The sequence below is a fragment of the Eleginops maclovinus genome, chromosome 19, assembly GCF_036324505.1.
Source record: "Eleginops maclovinus isolate JMC-PN-2008 ecotype Puerto Natales chromosome 19, JC_Emac_rtc_rv5, whole genome shotgun sequence".
Lineage (NCBI taxonomy): Eukaryota > Metazoa > Chordata > Actinopteri > Perciformes > Eleginopidae > Eleginops > Eleginops maclovinus.
This window is the reverse complement of record NC_086367.1, coordinates 18,834,209-18,856,011: the sequence shown is the minus strand read 5'-3', so window position 1 is coordinate 18,856,011 and position 21,803 is coordinate 18,834,209. Positions and strand designations below refer to the sequence as shown.

Below are 21,803 nucleotides of genomic sequence, written 5' to 3'. Positions count from 1 at the left end.
ATTTTATGATTTTTTAAATTAGGTTATTTTTTGACATTTAAAGAAACTATACAATTCTAATTGTTTTTATTTATAGGTGTTTATCAAATAAAACTCGACCAGATGTTAAACCTGCAACAAAAAAAAACAGTGATTCTGTAAGGCGCGCCCCCGTGTCCCAGCGAACGCGCTTTTAAAGACCCCGTGTCGCGCGCTCGATCTTGTTGCGAGGGGCGATGGAATCGGGGTTGCGCACGCAGGAAGGTTGATGACCATCACACAGTCGTCACGTCACGGATCCGCAGCGACCGATAGAGATGCTGAGGTGACAGCAGGCAGAAGGAGAAAAGGGACGACCAACACTCCGACATATTTCACCCTGTACGTCTGTTTGTTATTCTCTAACATTTCCTACAAACGCGACCACCGCCGCCATCTCTTCTTCATGGACGGCTCCCTCGCGATGGGATTCCGCTTAATGTCGTCCCCCCCGCCTCCAAAAGCAGAGGATTTGTTGTAACCACACCCGGCTGTTCTTTGGATTGGATCAAGGATTGGCAGCAAAGACCCGAGGTAAGGATTCAGAAATCAGGAGGCCGAGCTTGTATATGCTTTGGCCCTTTCTCGCGTTCGCCCCTTTTTCCATAACCCCTCAATTCGTTGTCGCTCGCGGCTGCACGTTTGTTATCCTGCATGTTGTCAGCAGCTCACAGTATATAATATAACCTGCTCCTACACAGCCAGGCGAGAGGAGGTTGCGTGGCCTGGCTGTGTGCGGCCAATGTGCGTGGACGCGCCTGAGTAAATCTGCTGTGGCAACCAACTCGCCATGCAACAGTCAGTCCACCGCAGGGAGGACATATGTGGGTACATTTTTGGAACACTTGCATTAAAACATATTGGGGCATTGCTGCAGATTTCTACCTGTCACATCCCATTATACACAATTTACCAGAGGTTCTTTTTATTGGTGAACAAATGGCTCTTAAATGAATAAATGTAAGGCACTCCCCATTTAAAGTAATTGTCAGTGGTGTAAAGTAACTAAGTACATTTACTCAAGTACTGTACTTAAGTAACCTTTTTTACTTTGTATTTCTATTCCACTACAATTCAGAGTGCTTTTACTCCACTCCATTTGTCTAATACCTTTAGTTACTTTGCAGATTTGGATTAATGATGTGGCTTTAGTTTCACCTGGTGTTACATTCACAATCTACCCTGCAGAATACAACGTCATTAAAACTGGCTGCACCTTTACCAGCTTTGATAACACTTTAATGCATCGATAATTCTAATAAAAAATATGATATTATTCTGACATTTGCATAATTTGTTTGGGTACTTAAAATATATCTTGGCAATACTTCTGTACTTTTACTTGAGAAACAACAGTATTCCTACACTCTGGTACAAGATCTGAGGACTTCTGCCACCTCTGCAGATATCTGGAAGACTAGCATGATAAATATATTGGGACATTGCTGGAGATTTTCTACCTGTCACATCCCATTGAAACCAGCTTACCAGAGGTTTGTCTTTTTTGTTGTTGCACAAATGGCTCTTAAGATTAATTAATTTTAGGCACTCTCCATTTAAAGTTATTACCCAAACTGCTCTTAAGGTTGAGTGCATCTTTGATAGTTAAGGCTTCAGTGGCGCCATATCAAAACACACTTATCCTTTCGTAGTTGTCTTCAGACTAGATCAATGTTATCCATGCTGTGGCCGATTGTGGAGGGCCTCCCTATGCTGGCTCCCCTCCAGGGCTCGTCCTGCACACACAGTTATCAGACCAGACACTTGTTTCAGCCAGCAGCAGCAAGACAAGTTTCCCAGACTTGCTACTGAGCCAGGCCACACTCAGATTATACAGTAAATTAAGCAGATTTTCACTGAAGTTGTACTCACTTGAGCCATGTGTTGTGTAGCACATTCAGTCATAGCTTGCTTCAGAGCTCACTCAATTAAACGATAAGTCGATTAACAGTAACATAATCGCCATTATTTTGACTATTATTTAGGTGATTTTTAATGCAGAAATGGCAAAAAATGCTGTTTTAAGACTCCCATATACAAAGATTATGTTGAATATAATGTCAATGTGAATATCTTTAGGATTTGGACTGACAAAAAGGAAGACATAAGCTTTGACTTTGGAAAACTGCGACATCTGACATTTTGTAGACCAGAGCTTTAACCAATAATTCCTAAATGAAAATAACAGAAAGTCGCAACCCTCGTCTTTTCCTTATTGTCAATATTTACTGATAAAACATCTACAGAATTGAGTTTTAAGTGAAGGTTTAAGCATCCTGTGTGGGCGGCAGCCCATTTCATGATGCTTTATGAAACCGTAAAAACTTGCAGCTTCCAGAAGCAACGACAAGCTGCAGTCAGCAAATGAAAATGGCACTGCACCATCATCGGCATGGAGATGCAGGAGGTCAGGAAGCGTGATTCATGATGAGAAGACAGCAGCAGCTGGTTGTCATTCATTGGTTTAATTTTGGTCCAAATGCTGCTCCTCGTGGGCTGATCCTTTTTTTTTTGGATTCATTCATGGAGGTTTAATATCAAGTAGGAGGCGGAGGAGGAAGAGCAGAGCCTTGCCTCTCTGTGAGGTGTGAGATTACTCCCAGTGTGAGGTGTGTGTGTGTGTGTGTGTGTGCACTTGTGAAAAGTGTGTACAAGCTTGAGTTAGAGACGTGTGTTGTGGCTTGTCATATGCAGTCTAAAAGCATGACTGCAGGTTGCATCCCAATATCTTTGCTGTTATTCTGACACATTTGGGCTGTTTTTCAGGGATAAAAGAGACACAAGATGGCTTTGAATTATTCATACTTTTGACCTTAAAGCACATGTAATGGTGTAAAAGTCAGGGAGCAAAGTCCTACAAAAACATCCATCTTTCCTCGTATGTTTTATACTTTCTGTCCATGTTTTTTCACAATCCGTAGATGTTGAATGTCAGCCATCTCTCGCATTCCTCATTCAACCATCCTCTTCCTATAGAATAAGAAATGTCCCATGTTCGACAGCTCAGATGTTGCAGAACAAGTTTTTCCCTATAAAAGGAGGGCAACACGGGTGACCTTGAAGTTGTGACATTAGCCTCACAGCAGAGGTTATTTAATCAGGGTTTACAGTGAGACTCTCTCCTCCCTCTGTGCTTAAAAGGGATTCTACAGCATGTTTCTTGTGTGGTTTTGACGGCATGCTCTGTGTTTTTGTGTTGCCACAGATTAACATAACATCCAGAATTCCTCTGATGTGTTTTAGAGGGCGGCTCTCCCTGTGTTTCTGTGTCTAAATAGATGTTGCACATGAGGAAAAAATAAAGTTTAAGTGACTGACATTGACATCAATTATTGCCAGAAAGAGACGTGTATAGAAGTTTGGTTCAGGATCTATTTATCTATGTGTGTGTAGATCTTTGAACATATCTAAATGTATGTTTTTATAGAGCTGTATTTATGTATTAATGGCCCAGTATCTTGAGGGATGGTGGGAACAAGAAGAACTTGACTTTTCTCTCGTTTTGTAAACTATTTCAAATATAAAAATGAAATCTAAACCTTAGTATAAATCTTGGACTTTCAGTGTTCACAGTAATTCAAATAAATCCAAACATTATGACATGCATACTAAAAGAATACAGTTCAAAGACCATTAAAGTGATAACATGTGTTAAAAAGAGATTTATATTACTGAGACATCTCATCCAATCGTGTCATCTCTGTATTAAAGTTTAACCTTACTCCTGACTTTCAACCCCGGGTCACATTTCATGCTTGTCGTTCCGCTGTTATCTAGTCCAACCACGCTTTGCCCTCTTCCATCAACCCAACGTCACCCTGGTGCATGATGGGATTGATTGCCTCCTTGATGTCGGGATCATGCCCCGTAACCAAATAGTGTTTTGAAGGCTGGTTGCATAACCGTAGATGCTGGCTCGCTGTGTGCAGAATGATGAATCAAAGCGTTTGAAGCCGGTCTGAAGAAGTTACCGGCGCGTTCTCTCCTGAGGACTGCTTATCTAAGACATGGATTTAAAAATAGTGATAAATAAAGGAGTGTGTTCCCAACATTTTACTTGGGAAAACTTCTTTTGATCTTTGTTCTACAGACAGCCAGCCTTTTATGTAAAAAAAAAAAGTCCTGGGCAACATGCCAGTGGATTTATTGGAGCCACTTTCCAACAAGTCACCTTTTTTATAAAGCTGTTTAACTAATTTAAGAAACAATTTAATTATACTTTATACATTTGTTGGAAGCCTAACTCTTGGGTTGCCAGTTATCAAAGGAGTCCTCTGAGTGTTTTCTTTTTTTACATTGACCTTCTACAAAAAGCCTGCAGAATGTCTGTAATGTGTTTAAATCAACCCATGGGCTACTGTGATTTATTAACCATTAATAAAGTCAGTAGTCAGCCAAAACGGAGGGTGCGTGTAAGTAAAACTCCTACAAAATGTAATCCAAAGCAAATGACTGAAACGTTACTGAGTTCAAGAAAGTATAAAAGGTATGCCACAATTTCATACAATGTAGTTTGGCTTCAAAATACTGCTTTTTGATTATCATGATGCACACCGTGTCTCCCATACAGCCAGGACTAATGGAAATGAGGTACACTCATTACATCTGACTAGACTACCCTTATGAGACGTGCTCCTTGGCTGTCAAACCCAGAAGATAAATTGCTTGGAAAAATTAAACTAAGATGAACCCTGTTTGTAATCTAAGACGCATAACTTGTGTCTGCGAGTTTGTTCAGAAGGACAGCTGCTGGCAGCAGGTGTGGCAGCTGCAGCAATGGTCGAGTATCAAAAAGCTGCAGGCATTAAGTCGGGGGGTTTAACTTTGTCTCTCTACTGTGGAGACTCTCCAACTTTCACAGGTAGTCCGAAAAACAGGCCTTTTGGACCGGACTGCAGACAAAGTGTTGCATTTATGTGCAACCAAATCTTTATGTATATTATAACACACTGTTAAATCGTATTATCATTTAGGCCTTCTCACTGCTTTAGTTTGCTGCTCCTTTAAAAATGCAGCAGGGGGGGGTGGGGGTGCTGGTCCAACAGCCACACACCTGTCACGGTCATGGGAATGACATGACATGACACCGTGCTTTTGTAAATGTTTTGACTGGGAATGTATAATCTACAACAGCAAAAGCACGTTTCCCAAAAGCCACTCTATAATGTTGGACGTTTCATCATATCTAAGCCACTAAAATTGGACAAGCCATTCTTTGCAAAAGCCATTTATTTAGGCTTTATTTTATGATCGCAGGTACTGTCAGGTCTGGGGCATGTGTGACAGTCCTAAAGCAGTTTTATTGATGAAATGACAATCAAAAGTTCTCTTGACTTTGAATTACCTCTGTGTTTGTAAGGCTGTGTTGTGACGTGAGTAGGAGTACAGGGCGGCGTTTCAAACATTACACACATGGAGACAGACGTGCTAAATGTCAGGCCCACCAATGCGACCAATAAAAATGTTCCGTTGGGTGGCACTCGACAGATTGGTCACACTCTGGAGCCCTGTTTATGCTTATTCAACTCTAAATAAATCTCCCTTTTTAAACACCCAAGAGCATTATCTGAGGATGCAGTGCAGATTAAGGCAGGAACATTTAAGAGTGAGACACAGGATAGCATAGGTGAGAGTTCACAAATGAATTGTAAAATGAAGAACGTAAGATACAACATATAAGTAACAGAAATGGATAATTATGAGTATGTTAAATATATATACATGTCAATATAAAAGTATGAGTCCAAAGAAGGTACAACATGGTGAAAGTCAAAAGCATATACAGTACAGGTTGTTAGATTAGCCTAAATAACAATAATTTAGCTGATTTCCTTGAGAGTTGTTCCCCAGTTTTGATCAGTTTTGTGTCTCTTTTGCCACTGTAGGGTTCTCCAAAAGGCCCAAATGCTCCTCCAAGTTTGAGGCCGCTGGTCGAGGGGGGGGAAGCAGTGAGGACATTGTCCCAGGTCCACAGACGGGATGAGCGGGGGAACGGAGCAAGCTGACATCCTAACAGTGCTCTCCCTGGTCAAGGAACGATGGAAAGTGGTAAGTGACGTGATATTCCTCGACAATAGGCGATGTGTTTGTCCAGCCCCATCACTGCCTGGCTCACACTCTGTCACAACACAACAACTCTTTGTTCATCACACAATGATTTCCTCTAAAGTGTCTCACCTGTGGCTCGGACACTTTGGGGTCGAGGCTCTGTGTTCAGTTAGAGCTGCCTGCCTGCTGCAGTACAGGAGATCCAAAAATAGCCTTTATAGCTATTTGTGGCGGTGCAGTGAGCTATAGGCAGCAGTGCCTCCAGAGGCCCGCGCCTCTCACCGCTCTGCCGGCCTCGGTGCCATGTGAGGCTGTTATTCCTCACTGGCAGCCTGGCACCTCTTCCTGTCTTCTAAGGAACAGAGTTACATAAGAATGCTGCAGCTAATCCCACCACTTTAGCACCGAGTGCAACACCAGACTGCGTGTATGTGGAGGACAGTGAAGGACACCTGGGAGAAAAAGAAGCTGTACCAGCACTGAGAGAGGAGGTCTGACTCCTGAGTGAAATAAAGACCACAGCTTTGTGAACTTTGCTTTTCCACAAACATCTTGGTGTTATATTCATTCAGAAAAGTGTGTAATTTAGGCCTAATCTAAATGCTTTCAGCACCATTTAAAGGAACCAGAGTACAGGTAGAACTAAAGTGATTTATTGATCAGATGGAAACTGATCTGATCATTTGTTTATTTGAACTCATCTTTTGAGCCTAGATGTCAAATATGCGTGATTTCTGGCATTTTATAGATTAAACTATACATCTCTATTTGGTATACGGATTAGTTTTCAATAGAAATTATCATTTGTTGCAGCTTTACTATACTCTAATATAGTAAGGAAAAGAAAAAGAGGATTTTCATAAGAGTAATTTTCCACTGTGAAGTATAATCGAGCAAAACTCCACAGACCTCATGGAGGATGTTCTGTAACAGACTTTGACCTTCTGACTTTTGTATGATAGGGCAAACAATGTTCCCACATTGTTCCCACTATATCTTGCTGTCCATACACTCAAGACTGTGAATGTGGTATCTCCTCTCATGCCATGTCTCATCATCTTCCTTTAGGTGAAGAAGATCGGGGGAGGCGGGTTCGGGGAGATCTACGAGGCGGTGGACCTCCTGACGCGGGTCAGCGTGGCTCTGAAGGTGGAGTCGGCCCAGCAGCCCAAACAGGTGCTCAAGATGGAGGTGGCCGTGCTGAAGAAGCTCCAGGGTGAGACGAAATGGATTCACTGGATTTGGTTACATTTCTGAAATCGATTGATTCTCCCTGGCCCGATGACCTACTGAAGACAGGACTCTGGCAGCAGAACAAAAAAGGCTTAGGAGAAGAGTGACTGATTTTTGGCCGATCATTGCTACTAGGTTGATGTAACACACAAGCAGGAAAAGATGAGAAAAAAGCTGACTAATCCAGGAAATGTCATGCTTGTGAAGTGCAGGGATAGCCTGCTTGTAATCTCTTCCCCTGAGACCAGATATAGATCATCCGACTCATCTAAAATTACAATTTGACCCAGGGATCAGCTCTGTTTGAGTCAGTCTCTGCGCTGCGTAACACACTGTCCTCTAACAGATCATTCATTCTTTATACATCTCACATTTCTATTGTGGTTTAAGAGTCAGGAGATTCATGTGAGAGTTCCAGATGGCAGTGACAGAGGACATGTTTGAGGAGGAAGTTTATGTTTATGCTCCGGGACACACCCATCGTCTCACAGCAGAGACACAGGATCAACAGAAGAGAGCTCCTTCAGGGGGGGATTGCATAGTTTTACTCCTCTGTCTTCCCCCCTCTCCTCTTCCTTCCTGCCTTTTGACCACTATGCCCTTTTGTCGTTACTCTCTCCCCTCTGAGAGGAAAATCAATGTGCTGGGATCATGTTTGCTGTCTAATGGCTGCGGCCTCAGGCATCATGGGTCTGGAGCTTCCTTAGGGAATCAGCATGTAACTTCAGTTGCGCTTAACTCCAACTCCCCCCCTCAAAAAAAGGTTGCTGACCCAGCCAGATGTACACAGTAAACATGGACCCTATAGGAAGAGAATGGGACTAAATATACTTCTTTTATTTGGTGGATCTATAAGTATTTGTTTTACCATGGAGGTTTGGTTAGTAGCTGTTTGCATTCACTTAAAGCTTAAGGGTTTGGGGTGTGGCTGCAGTATAGCTTCTATTGCAGCAACGTCCTTTGAGACTTAACTACCACACACACACACACACACACACACGCACAAACACACCATGCATTCATGTATGGACCCGGCGTCGTGTGCCATGGCCGATAAATCAGCAGGGAGCCATACAGCACAGGGACGCTGGTGATGGAATGGCAGTGAGCTGTAGAGGGCAGAGAAATATGAACATGCACATCATCATGATTCACATAGCGTGACGCATCTTACCATAAAATGATGCTGTAAAAGTCACCTCTTCTTCTCCTCCGAAAGTAATCCTGAGACTCTTCCTTTGATGTCCTAGGTAAAGACCACGTGTGTCGCTTTGTGGGATGTGGCCGCAACGACCGCTTCAACTACGTGGTGATGGAGCTTCAGGTCGGTTCACATGCAGAGGATTTGATGCCTCACTCTTAACTGAATTTAGACATTAAACTTATGCTGATGCAATTAATCGATTGACCAATAAATTATTGACAATTCCAGAGATATTCACTCAGGCTCTTCCAGTTGATGGAGGAATCATGGTTCCCAGGAAACCAATCACCACTTTGTGTGTATGGCCTGTCTAAGTGTAGTGATTGGCTTCCTTGTCAATAATTTATTAGTCTATTCAATCGGTCTATTGGCTTTTCGTAATGGATTGATCACTTTCTACTTTTTGATTCAGTTATTACAAAGAAATGTGTTCATTAATGACATTTTTTAATCTGAAAAAATGGATTACTGTAAAAAGTGGTCAAAAATGAGGGAAAACATTTAAAAAATCAATGAATAAATTAGCCAACGATTTCGATTACCAATTTATTGATCCATAACATTTACCTGTACCAGTTTCTAAAATTAAAATGGTCTTCTTATCTCTCTTTCTAAGGCAATTTAAAGAGGAATATTTTTGGAATTTCTAGATATTTCCTCATGGATTGCATTGGTAGACAGACCAAAAGACAAACTGACTTTTGCCGTCTCATCCAGTACTACAATTATTTATAGCAGCATTACTCTCCAGCTGGTGATTTAGGCGGCACGACTGCAAACTGTTCACATACTATAAAACATGATTTATACCACCGTACCCTCTGTACATGTTTACGTGCTGCACCACCTCCCGGCCGCACCACGGGTTTAATTATAGATGATTGGTGTAGCTGAATGTATGTGTTTTCTATCCACTCAGCACATCTGGCTTGTTCGTCACATGGGCAAACATTTCAACCATTAAAAGAGTCAATAGGTCGGCTCCAAGAGAGTACTTGACAGAGACGTTTTGATCTTCTATGACATGTTTTTATAATAGACAGAGTTCCTGTTGTCAGACCAGCTGATCTCGTCTGTGTTCTGATCTCAGGGTCGTAACCTGGCTGACCTGAGGAGGAGTATGACTCGGGGAACCTTCAGCATCAGCACCACGCTGCGTCTGGGGCGGCAGATCCTGGAGGCCATCGAGAGCATCCACTCTGTCGGCTTCCTGCATCGTGACATCAAACCGGTGAGTCACCGTGAGCTCGGAATAGTGGAGCACGTTTAATGGTTGGCTCTCATTTCAGTTCCTAGCTTCCACGCATTCCCCACACATGAGAATATTTTCATTTCTGCTGTCGGTCTGTTTTTTTATTTATTGGCTGCCAGTATTTTTGCTGACTCAGTACTTCTGTTACACTTACAGTAAGCTGGCTGACTAAAAGTGTCAGCTATAGGCCAACAGTTATGCAGAATGTAAATAACTTCTCTGTTTTGACCGGTTTATATTCCCATACAGAAACACATTAATTCCCCTTGACTATAAGAACATAGATTAATCTTTTTATTTGTACAGACAAACATTGACAGTTGCAAAATCAGGGAATAATTTACACGTGTTTAAAGCAAAGGGTACTCTCCAACATCAGTCTTTAATCGTGAATACAATTTAGGTAATAATTAAAATGACATTTTACAGAAAATCATTTCATAGGACTATCAAAAACAATACCATCCATTACAACACACAATAAACCAAACATTCAAACTAATAAATGAAACGAACACAACAGAAAGCAAATCATTTCTTGATGGAAAACATCACGTATGTTTTTGTGTATGCGTTAAAACATCAATTATTTTATTATTCTTTTTAACCACTGCCTCCTGTTTCTCTGCTTCAGTCCAATTTCGCAATGGGCCGCTTCCCGAGTACGTGTCGGACCTGCTACATGCTGGACTTCGGTTTGGCGCGTCAGTTCACCAACTCCTGCCAGGAGGTCCGACCTGTAAGTGCCCTCCTCAGTTACTGACTTTACACCGAGCTTAAAGCTGCACCTAACAATACTGACGAATAAAAAACCTCCATGGTTATTCTCTGTTACTAAAGTAGTGGTTCCAAACCTCAACACAACAGAGGCTGCACAAGCTACGACGTGTCTCTCCCCTCTCGCTTAGTAAACCTCAGCTATAATGAGGAGAAGTTTAAAAAAGAGGAGTGCAGAGCTCTTCTTAACCCTGCCCTCTAACACAAAATCCATTCAGAAACCGAGCAGCATATATCATGAAATTGAGACAACCCAAGGTCTTCTAATCTTTACGACTGGACAGTATGAACCTCCTCTGATGTCAAAGGCCCCAATGTGTCTTTTTTGGTTATTTAACAGATGATTTAACAGATGATTTAACAGATGATTTAACAGATGATTTAACAGATGATTTAACAGCGACTTTATAATAATAACAATAAATTAAAGTACTCTGTGTAACACACAAATGCTAAAAAGGCATCATTAATGTGATCGAACAATATTTGGGGGTCAGAGGTTATATAAAAGATTGGGGAACATATAACTTGTTTCTTTGGATTATTTGACTGAATGTTTTTTTGCTGGAAAGTACATTTTGTATTTAATGTCTGTTCCTGTCTTTGTTCGTCAGCCTCGTCCAGTGGCAGGGTTCAGGGGAACAGTCAGATATGCATCTGTCAATGCCCACAAGAATAAGGTCAGTATCTACCTTCTATTTATTCACACGCTTTACTCAACTTTCTCTTTTTTCTCCTGATTTGACGATGATCATATATGATTGATTGCTGTTAACTCAACCTTGATGTCGCTCCGCAGGAGATGGGTCGTCACGATGATCTGTGGTCTCTCTTCTACATGCTGGTGGAGTTTCTGGTCGGGCAGCTGCCATGGAGGAAGATCAAGGACAAAGTAAGCGAAGCCAATAATCGCTGCCTGTCCTTCATGGAAACTAAACAGGCCTGTCCAGGTAGCTGTAAGTGATGAGATGTGACAGGCGTGTGTGTGTTTTGTGTTTTCCCAGGAACATGTGGGGAAGCTGAAGGATACTTACGACCATCGTCTGATGCTCAAACACCTGCCGGCAGAGTTTGGTGTTTTCTTGGAACACATCGCCACGCTCGACTACTTCACAAAGCCAGACTACGAGGTGATGCAATTTTGATTTAGCTGACATTAAAGTCCTGGTTTTCGAAGCGATGTTACAGCTTCATATTAAAGTAAAGTGTGGAGTGCATGATTTAGAAATACCTCCTCAAGTCACTGTGTTATCTTCCTGTTTTTAACAAGTGTTTTTCTGTAGACGCTTCCTGAATACAATCTCAAATGTGTGTATTTTTCGTGTCGTTACAGCTGCTGATGTCGGTGTTTGACAACAGCATGAAAACCTACAATGTTGTGGAGAATGACCCGTACGACTGGGAGCGGACCGGCACCGATGGCACTTTAACGATCAGTGCCAGCGCCACGACACCGCAGCATCACACGCGCCTCACTCCGGCACACATGGGGTATGTTTGATTGAATTAAAAACACTTAGAGCTTAATCCACTGCTATTTGTAATAAATACTGTAGAAAGAGGTCTCCCTCTGTCTATTATAGCAATTTAATTTAATTTAATTTAATAGGTTTTGACTTGTATTATCTATTTAACCATTTTAGTAGCAACATTCCTTCTGAAGTTGGTGTTTAAATCATTTAGCTTGGTTAATCTTATTAATTATTACATTTTTATTAATAATGTCTTATTTGGATTTTATTTTCATTTTAATTGTATTTTTTTATTTAATCGTTTTTATATTTTATCCTATTTATTGATTTTGTCTTCCTTTATTTCACCAAGATGGATCACCATTTCATTGTGTTTTTACTTGTATTTATTATCATACCTTTTACTGCTGTGTCTCTATAAGTGTTAAACTGTTGTATCATGTTTTAGTGTTTTTTCTCCAACTCTGGTTGTGTGTAAATGGTGTGCCTTGTTAAAGCACTTTGAGCTGCACCTGATGCATGAAAAGTGCTCCACAAATACAGCTTATTGTTGTTATCATTGCACAGAAACGGAGAGTAGCTTTCTACATAAAATAATGTGTGTATCTTTGCTGCTGTAGTATGGCGAATGCCTCCCTGATCCCTGGCGACCTGCTGAGGGAAAACACAGACGAGGTTCTGCAGGACGAGCAGCTCAGCGACGTGGAGAACAACCCAGCTCCGGACCGCCTGACGGGATCTCCGCTCCACCCTCACCGCAACCAGGAGGCGGATGTGTGGGAGGAGCTCGACCGCAACCGGAACCGCATAAGGACGGCAGTCTGGAAGGTAGAATATAGTTTTATCACCTAATTTATCTCCAGTTATTGTAATAGCAATCCACCTTTTTCTAAATCCTTTGCTATAAAAACTGACTTATTTTCCATAGGCGGCAACGGAGGATGAACAAAGCAACAACCAGGGCAACCACGCTCACCAGGGCTATGCTGGGCCGAGCCTGGGTTCTCCAGTCAAACTGCACTCTGAGCTGGGGGCTTCAGAACGTGATGGCCTCCTGCTCAGGAAGCTCCGCAACATCCACAGTTTGGATATGGAGAGGAGGCTCAGCCTAGAAGCCAAACCCAGTCCAGAGCGCTTCCTGGAGACCTGGTATGTCTATCAAGTAACTAGAGGTTCACCGCTCGCAATTTTTCCGCATTCAAACAAATACCACAATGATAGTGCTTCAGGTATCTGGACAGATACAATTTGATCAGTAATAAAGTGCAGAATATCTCACACGATTCACTTTCTAAGAAGAAAACATGTGCAACGAACTTAATGTAACTTCCTCCATGGCTTATTTTGAACTTTCAGATATTACGATACACAAGCTTTTTGTCTTCTTTAATCACAGAAGAACTTGCACACCAACAACAGATCCTTTATATGTTGACATCATCTTCTCAAAATGTTCCAAAGGATAGAGGACTGAGTAGAAGGTTTGAATTTGTGTTGTTTGTTCAGCTCAGGGAAGCAGCAGCTCGGCCCCCAGCAGCAGGACATGGCGTCTGACGGAGCAGCGATCATCCCGGTAACTCAGGGTCAGGCTGTACCTGCCGGTGAGCGCCACGACAGGGTCTGGCACTACGACGAGGAGTTCCGGTTGAGCGGTGGATCTCCTAAGCCGGCATCCTGTGGATCCCTGGAGCAGGGAGAGGGGGCAGCCATCAGCGGTGGCTTTGTGGCCCTGAACCTGAGCTCTGGGAGGCAAGACATTGACTCAAGGGAGTGGGTAATGGTGGAGAGGCCCGGCGGCTCTCCTGGAGCCAAGACCGCCACCTCGGAGGAGGATGAGGAGCCAGAGATGCTCCAGCAGGGGGATCAGTCTCCTGGCTGGGAAAAGTGCAGTCCCAGCCCCCACTCTGGCAAAGCTAGACGAGAAAGCACGGCTTCCTCCAAGGGAAGTACAAAAGTGGACAAGTTGGAGCTTAGCGTGGGCCCCGGCGGGGGTCTGCCTCCCGTTACTCCCACCAGCCCGGGTGAAGCTCTGGCTGAAGGAGTTCTCACTCAGGTAAGCACTTTCATTTGAAGGCCGTCTCACAACATGGCATACAGGAAACTGACTGTAGTCAGCATTTTACAAGGTTAAAAAGCTCTACAGAACCATACAGCAGTCAGAGTCCCACCAGCTGCATCGTGCTGTAGTTTGAAGCTAAATGTTACTGCTTTATGCTTTCTCGCTTATTCGCTTGTGTTTATGTGTTAGAAAAATATATGTGTCACAACTGCAGAGCTTTATATCAGATCACAGCATGGGGGGAAAGAGAGCTGATTGAAATGACTTTGATTCGCAATAAATCTGCTTAATTTGATCCTATTTTTCAGCAATATATTTGGTTGGTTTTTATTTACTTCCCAAATTAAATCATTTGCTCCTTATATATGATTTGGTTCTGCTGATTTTAAATTACTTTTTTGCTCCTTTACTTTTGCTACCTTTCTGACAGCCCTCCGAAATCTTCAAAAGTTCAACACTTTTATAATTGTTGAGCAACTTTTTAAACTTCACGAGGATTAACTGTCCCCTCATTCTTTCTCCAACAACCAGAACAACTTCCTCCATGTTCATCATGTACCCGAACTGCCCAAAATACTTCGCCTCTGTCTTCCTCCCCTAGCCTCCGATCCTCCTCTTATCTTAATAATCCTCCCGTCGCTTTAACGCTTGAGAGCATCTCATCCTCCTGCTCCCCACGGTACCTACCGCCATCTCCTCACCCCCTCACCAGTCTCACAACCCCTCCTCTCTCCTTCCCCTCTCTTAGTTCCCCACCTCTCCTCCGTCCCTGCCTGAAGAAGTCGCATTCAGGACCTCCAGCCCCATCCCTCTGCGCTCTCCCAGCCCTCACACACTCCTGACCACCCTGTCGGACCCGTTGCACCTGCGCCACCCACCCTCCCTGAGGCGCAGCATGTCCGTCGACCCGCAGCAGCAGGAGCGCGCCTCCTCCTCCTCCTCCTGCCACGCCTCCCTACCACCATACCCCGCTACCGGCACTCGCTCACCCGCTCGCAGGAAACTGCCGGCCATCCCGGCGGGCGCTGCCAACGCCAAGTTTCCCTCCGTCATACGCATCACTCGCGCCCAGCTTCAGCAGGTGATGAGCCCGTCACTAAACAACTCATGTAGCTTCCTCCACGTCATCGCCAACCCTCCGCCCGTCAACGTTTTTGTTCTTTCTTTCTTTTCTAGTTGTTTTTTTTTTTTCGTTTAAGTTGCTTATTTTTGCTTCTTTGTTCAGTTGGCTTGCTTATTGTGTTGTTGTCAGGCAGCTCTCTCCAGAAACCATGAGGGGCATTGTGCAGGCCAGACAGAGCATGGGTCAGATGTGTCCTTGTGTCTGGACATGTGTCCTTGTGATCTGAATAGGGGGTGTGTGTTTGTCTGATTGTGGCATGTGTGTTTGGAATGTCGAGTCATGACTACAGGTTGCATGGTCTCTTTTGTTTCAGATCGTCTTTGTCCTCTCTATCTTTCTCTTTCTCTCTCTCTCCCTGTATTTGTTCCTCACCCTCTCTTCGCTGAAGCCCCCTGCGAAGTTGCGTGAACGTTTCCTGTCCTACTTGCTGGTTTAGTACTCACAGCTTGACTGACACTGCCATAGCACTTGTGTGTTTCGGTCTGGTAGCTATGGTATTGCATGCTGTTGCCAAACTAATCACCATTTGTTACCCCATATTTTAAAATTCTTCTCTTTTCACACATCTGCATCAGGCTCTTGCTACAGAACTACAGCACAACTCGACATGTTGTAGTCTATCAGCAACATGCCTTTGACAACTAGAATATTATTCCCATTTTTGTGTGCTTGATGTTTTAAATAACACTTGTGTTTCCTTCTCTTTCCTCCCATGTCTCCACCTCCCCCCTTCCCTCCAGTTGACTGCTCAGCGTCCCTCTGGGCTTTCCTCCCAGTCGGGATCAGACAGTGCTCCACAGTGCCTCCTGCTGGAGAGGCGGGTTGAGGCTGAAGCTGAGACTCAGCAGGTGCAGGAGCACACAGCAGACATCGGCTCCCCCCAGGACCATGTGCCCACCCATCCCGGGACTCCCACGGACCCCCTGGCTGAGATAATGGTCAATGGAGACATGTTTCCCAAAGCTCAAAGCCCTCCGCCAAACCGTGTGTCTTCCCCTCGCTCCCCACGCTCTCCACACTCGCCTCCTCTGCACTTGCCTTCCTCTCCTCGTTCCCCTCACTCCCCTCACTCCCCTCACTCCCCTCACTCCCCTCGCTCCCCTCACTCCCCTCGAAGCCCCTTGTTTGCCAACGGCCACCTCTCCCCTTCTGTTAACAGCCAAAGGGATTTAAGTTACGGAGCGTTCCCCAAGCTGAAAGACCCTAAGAATGATTCTGGCCCGAATCCCTGTGCCACAGAGCCTCAGCTGAGGGGGGAGGGGAGCAGAGAGATGAACCACGATCAGACCAATGGACCAGCCCCCTCCTCCCCGGCTGCCCCCCGTAAGGACCCCAGCCGGAGGCACAGTCGCATCCCAATCCTGGAGCCCTTCAGCCTGCTGGATCTCCCTCCTGCGGGGTCCGCCAAGGAGAAACTCCTCCAGAAAAAAGCCAACCACCAGGGCTCGGTCCCCTCTCCCACGGCTTCACCCTCTCTCTCTGATAGGCGTGGCCCCATGATGGCGTCCCTCGCTAGGGATCCGCTGTCCTCCAACTCTGACCGCTCTCAGGATGAGGACTCTCTCATGGGCTCCCGCTCTGACCGGCAGGGAGATGATGCTCCCTCCCTTTCCTCCTCCTCCAGCCCTCTGTCCCGCAAGAGCAGGATCCCCCGTCCCGTTCATTCGGCTGCTTCTGCCGAGCAGCTGGCCGCCCAATACCTGCCGCGCCCGCCCCCTGGAAAACCACCGTGCCGCCCCACAGCGGAGGGCAGGTAATCGGGTGATTTTAATAATGAACTAAGCCATTATTCTTCTCAACAACAGCTATGATGAACAGCAAGAACATGATGCTTTGCTAAGCTAAGCTAATTGGATAAGATAAGAATAGAATTACCTTATTGAGCCCAATTTGGGAAATGTTTTTTTAAATAAAATAAAATAGAAAGTACCAGTACACAATATACATTTACAGAAAAAGTTAGTATAAACTAAAAAAGACCAACATACTACTAAAATGTGAACAAAGTATAATATTTACATGGTGTGAATGTGCAGTAGTTGCAGTTTTTGAAGAAATGTCCAACCCGCTGGCTCAGTTTGATGTATCACCCTGCTTCCTGGTTTGCTCTGAATTATATGACTTGGCTCTGATTCATAATCTGCCCTGCCTCTTTTTTATCCACTTAGGCTCAGACGTTACCGCATCCGAGCCGGCAGCAACAGTGACTCAGACCTGCTGACATGCCTCGCTCAACTGATGCATGGTTCCCGGGGCTCCCCCCTCCACCACCGCTCCTCAGCCCAGCACGGGGGCTCCAGGATGGGCGTCTGCAGCCTGACGAGCTCCCCACACCACCACCGCAGCTCCAGCGCCTCCCCGCGCAGCTCCTCTTCCCTGCAGCGCTCCGTCAGCTCCTCGCCCTCCCGCCACGAGCACCGGGGAGCCGGGGGAGGGGGTTGCCTGGGCCGCAGCCGCTCACCTCCCAGCTTCTCCGGCTCGCCACCTCCTCGCCGCTTCTACCCTCACCACCAGGAAACCTGCTGCAGCCGCCAGGCTCGCACGGGCCCCTTCCACCTGTCCAGGGGAAAGAGCTGCAGCCGAGAGGGCAAGTGCTCCAGCAAGCTGGCCAGATAGTTTCCCTGCAGGTGACGCTGCCGCAGCAGAGGACTGGAAGGCTCCAGTTTCTTGATAGTTTGGTCAGGATTAAAGCCTGAGTCTTCCTGTATCAGTTTCCCTTCTTACTCTGTCAGTCTGAACCTTGTCTCGCTGTTCCCCGCTGTTCTCTTCCTTCTATTTGCACACAGGGTGTCTCATTGATTTATGTGCCCAGCTTTATTGGAGTGATTTAGTAATGCACTTCCACTTCCATTTTGACTTGAAAAACAAATCTGTGGGACAGAATATGAGATATCCTGACTTTTAGTCTCTTAAACTCTTTTAAAGCTCTTACATTTTCCATAATGTAACTTAAAAGCACCCACTTTATAATGAAGGCTTACTGTTGAAGTCGAACCCCATCTGACATTCACCGGCTGCAGAGTACTTCTTACGACGAGTAAACTGAGCCTCAAGTGTAAAATCGGTGCTTCTTTAAGAACTTACTAGACAAGCCATGTTGACGAGTCAGGGTCCTCATTTCATCATTATGTTGTAGAACAAAAGAGCATAGCTGCAAGATGAATCAGTGGTTTGCCCATGCAGGCAGCACTGTAATATGTAAACTAATAGTTATTTTGGCCAGCGGGCACATAAATAAATCAGCTTCCTGTTTCTTCATCTTCATGCATCCTGCACCACAATGTAATGTAACTTATTTATCCCCAGTATTAATGCACTTGGAATACACTGATGGAAGATCAGTAAACATGATCACAACTTAATTAAATATTGCCCTGGGGCTGACCCAGTTATCTCCTCTGCACTCAGAGATTGCAGGCAGGGTATGATGTTTACTTTATGTTATATCCGAATGCATAAAGCCAATATTTGTGTACAGTTGTATTTATTGAGATATTTATTTTGATGCTTAGCAATGCTTGAGACTCTTACCCTCTTCTGTGTGATGGTGGATGTATGGTTTCGTGTCACTCACATTAGTTTTAAATGTTAAATTAAAAGGGATTATTCTAAAAAAATCCTTTTATACAATCAATCATGTCAAGTGCGTGAGGACACACACCTTTTTGTGCCTACTGTGTTGCTAAGAGGGAATCAGAAGTGTTTCGCTGACTGAAGGGATTACAGGTTAGCAGTGTGTTAGTGGTAGTTATTCAGTAGTAGCAGTAGATAGCTTAAGCAACACAAGGTACATTACTGAGTAATGTTCAGACACAGATGTTTGTCTCAGCGTGTGCCTTGGCACTTTAGGGCAGCTTGGGGATTCACTTTGTTTGTATTTAAACAAAAAGGAGCCAAAAACAGTCTTGTGCCAGTGGTTAGAAGACAACCCTTTTAACCAGTATTCTTAGAAAAAGGTAGCAACACCAATATTTGTAAATCAAACACAATTAGAGTTACTTGAGTAGCAATTATTTGTAATGACAAAAAAAGGAGATATTTTAAGTGGAACCCATCACAACTGTCCTGTTTATATATACCAGGTCAGTCCTGGAGATACAACTTGATAAAAATGTGATTTTTAGACCTCAAACATCTTGTCAAACGTTATTGAAAATCGAGGCCATATGTAAATATATTTCCCACACCAAAATGATGTTCCACGCTTCCATGCCAGATAGTTTTCTTGACAGTTTTTGTTCCTCCTGTGCCGAAGAATGTCTTTTATATAATGACATACAGTATGTTTGTGCACAAGGGAAAGGAATCAGAGTATTGTTTGTGTTTGATTTAGTTAGGATTCCTCACTGAACCTCCACCACCTCCTCCCACTCCTCTGCTTGTAAGATAGTGTAAAATAACTCCAGCTTCCTTCCGATGCTACTCTTTGCATGCTCAACAGAAAAAAAAACACAGAATCAACGACCGAGTAAAAAGCTGCATACCACTCCCCCTCACACGGCATCTTTCTTGTAACCCAGCAGTGATTCATATTTTCTCTGACCCATCTTATATTCTTTCTATTCCTCCTCTTCCCTCCTGATGTCTTGTTTTCTGTGCTTCCTGCACTGACTTCACTGGGATGATTGCGTCGCAGGACTACGATAGACCGTACGAGCCCCGAGGACTGTGAAAATAACTGACATTATGATGAAATCAAACAGAAGAATAAGGAGAATAGACTTTACAACTGTGATTTGAAAAATCAAAAGGGTAGTATAGATGCTTTTAGGTGGGGTTGCATAAGGTACTTCAGTCTATTATTTACAGTAGATAACTGTGGGCGCGTTTAACGTCACAAAGAAGAAGACCCCAAGGGGAAATCTAAAAAAGTAAAGTAATGTACTGCTATTATCGTGGGGGGCCGCAGCAAAACATATTGTACCCACTTAAAACAACAAGGCCGACCTAGAATTTTAATATCAGTTTAAGTGAACAGTATATACATTTTCATCCCTTTACCTTACTGTCTAACAAGTACAGACGAGTCCCCGAAGCCTTGATCTATACTGTAATATCCTGACTATGTAAATTACCTCATGCAACCCACCTTCAACAGCAGTCATAGCAGCTACACATATGGAAAAAAGAAACGAATCACATTGCCAAATATTTTGATAGATTTTGCAGATGTGGTTTGATAAAATGAGAGCGTACAGAGATTGAATGTTGCTTTGTAGTTATATAAATTGTGCTGTTCCGTGCAGATCTTGGAGATATATCTACTCTCACAGAGCAGCTATGATGACTCATCCTGAAGGCAGACAGCGTTCAGTCAGTCAGTCGCCTTAATGTCTCCTCTCTGCCCCTCTGTGCATAGCGAGGGATGACTGAGCCTTGTCTGTGTTGGAGATCATTCCACTATTCGGCCAAGCCAAGCCTTTCTGTCACTCATCATCCTTGTGTGTGAAAGGCATGTGCCTGTCAGCGTGGTCAATATATCAACAGTGAAAATCAATGCTGTCAGACCCTTGTGCTTACCAAGCCGGAGAGATCCATGTTTTTCTGTGAGAGTGCGTGGGGAAATGTATCGATCGACTGGGTGCAGCATTCGAGATGTGTGTGTTAGTGTGATAGCTGTATGCTCTCAAACTGGAGTGTGCAATTCCTTACATGTCGCCAGCAATCAATCTTTGAATCGTCCCTCTTTCAACTCAAGATATTTCAAGCTTTCAAAGTTCCGAACGCAGTTGTGCAGACTTTTAATATATACCTGTAAAATATAAAGTAATTATTTAAATAAAAAGTAACTATTGTAAACTTAAATGCTAACAGGCTTCAGTGAAAGGGAGGAACAGACACTAAACAGTGCTGCTGGTTTCTAAAGATATCGGATTCCTTCTCATGTTTTCTTTATTATGATCGCACATAAGTGATGTGGAGATGTAGTACTAGTGTTACCCTCCAGATGAGATTCTCTTTGTCGCTTTTTAAAGTGGCTTGCTCATAGAAAGGTTTCATATTTATAGTAGCTTGCTGGGTATTTGTGGTTAAATACCCATATGCCAGCAAAAGAAACCCAGATGTTTTAATTTATTTTAGGCGGAAACTAATGATAGCTTTGGTGTGCACGTGTACACTTCTCATGTCATTACATTGAATTGCTTGTAAGTAACTTCTAAATACTTGACAGAAATTATTTATTGTGACATTTGCTAATTCACCCATCCATCATTTTGACTTCAATTGTCGGGATTTTTTTTAATGGTGGATATTTTTCTGTTGTAATGTACGTCCTGGTTTTGAAATGTTACTGTACAGTTTCAAGGAAAGAGTGTAACAAGTGGGAGTTTTGCATTGTATATAACTGTAATTATTTATGTTTATTCTATCATTTGTATCATATCAATGCCTTGTACAGTGTTTCTTTCTGTTCTGTTTTGAAATTATTTTGTATTTTATTTTTATAAACTGGTTATAAATAAAATACTCATTCCGCATGCAGACATACAATAATCCTGTGAAAGGTTTCTGTTTTTTATTCTTGAAATTGTAGCCAATGGACTCTTAGGCTGTTGTTTAATTTATTATCTTTATCACAAACAATTAATAATGACATTACAGACTGGACAAACACT

At 43.6% G+C, this 21,803-nt stretch overlaps 1 protein-coding gene across 1 annotated transcript; it reads left to right on the top strand.

Moving 5' to 3' along the window:
• The first annotated feature begins 294 nt into the window (after window positions 1–294).
• Window positions 295–21,675, top strand: ttbk2a (tau tubulin kinase 2a). The gene is made up of 16 exons (XM_063908031.1): window positions 295–552; window positions 5,904–6,066; window positions 7,135–7,282; window positions 8,550–8,623; window positions 9,594–9,734; window positions 10,390–10,494; window positions 11,147–11,212; window positions 11,332–11,424; window positions 11,537–11,662; window positions 11,866–12,023; window positions 12,625–12,832; window positions 12,933–13,153; window positions 13,511–14,057; window positions 14,812–15,144; window positions 15,927–16,939; window positions 17,355–21,675. Exons 2-16 carry the CDS (start codon window positions 5,998–6,000, stop codon window positions 17,800–17,802), a joined length of 3,750 nt encoding a protein of 1,249 aa, XP_063764101.1. The 5' UTR covers window positions 295–552; window positions 5,904–5,997; the 3' UTR covers window positions 17,803–21,675.
• Window positions 21,676–21,803: the final 128 nt, after the last annotated feature.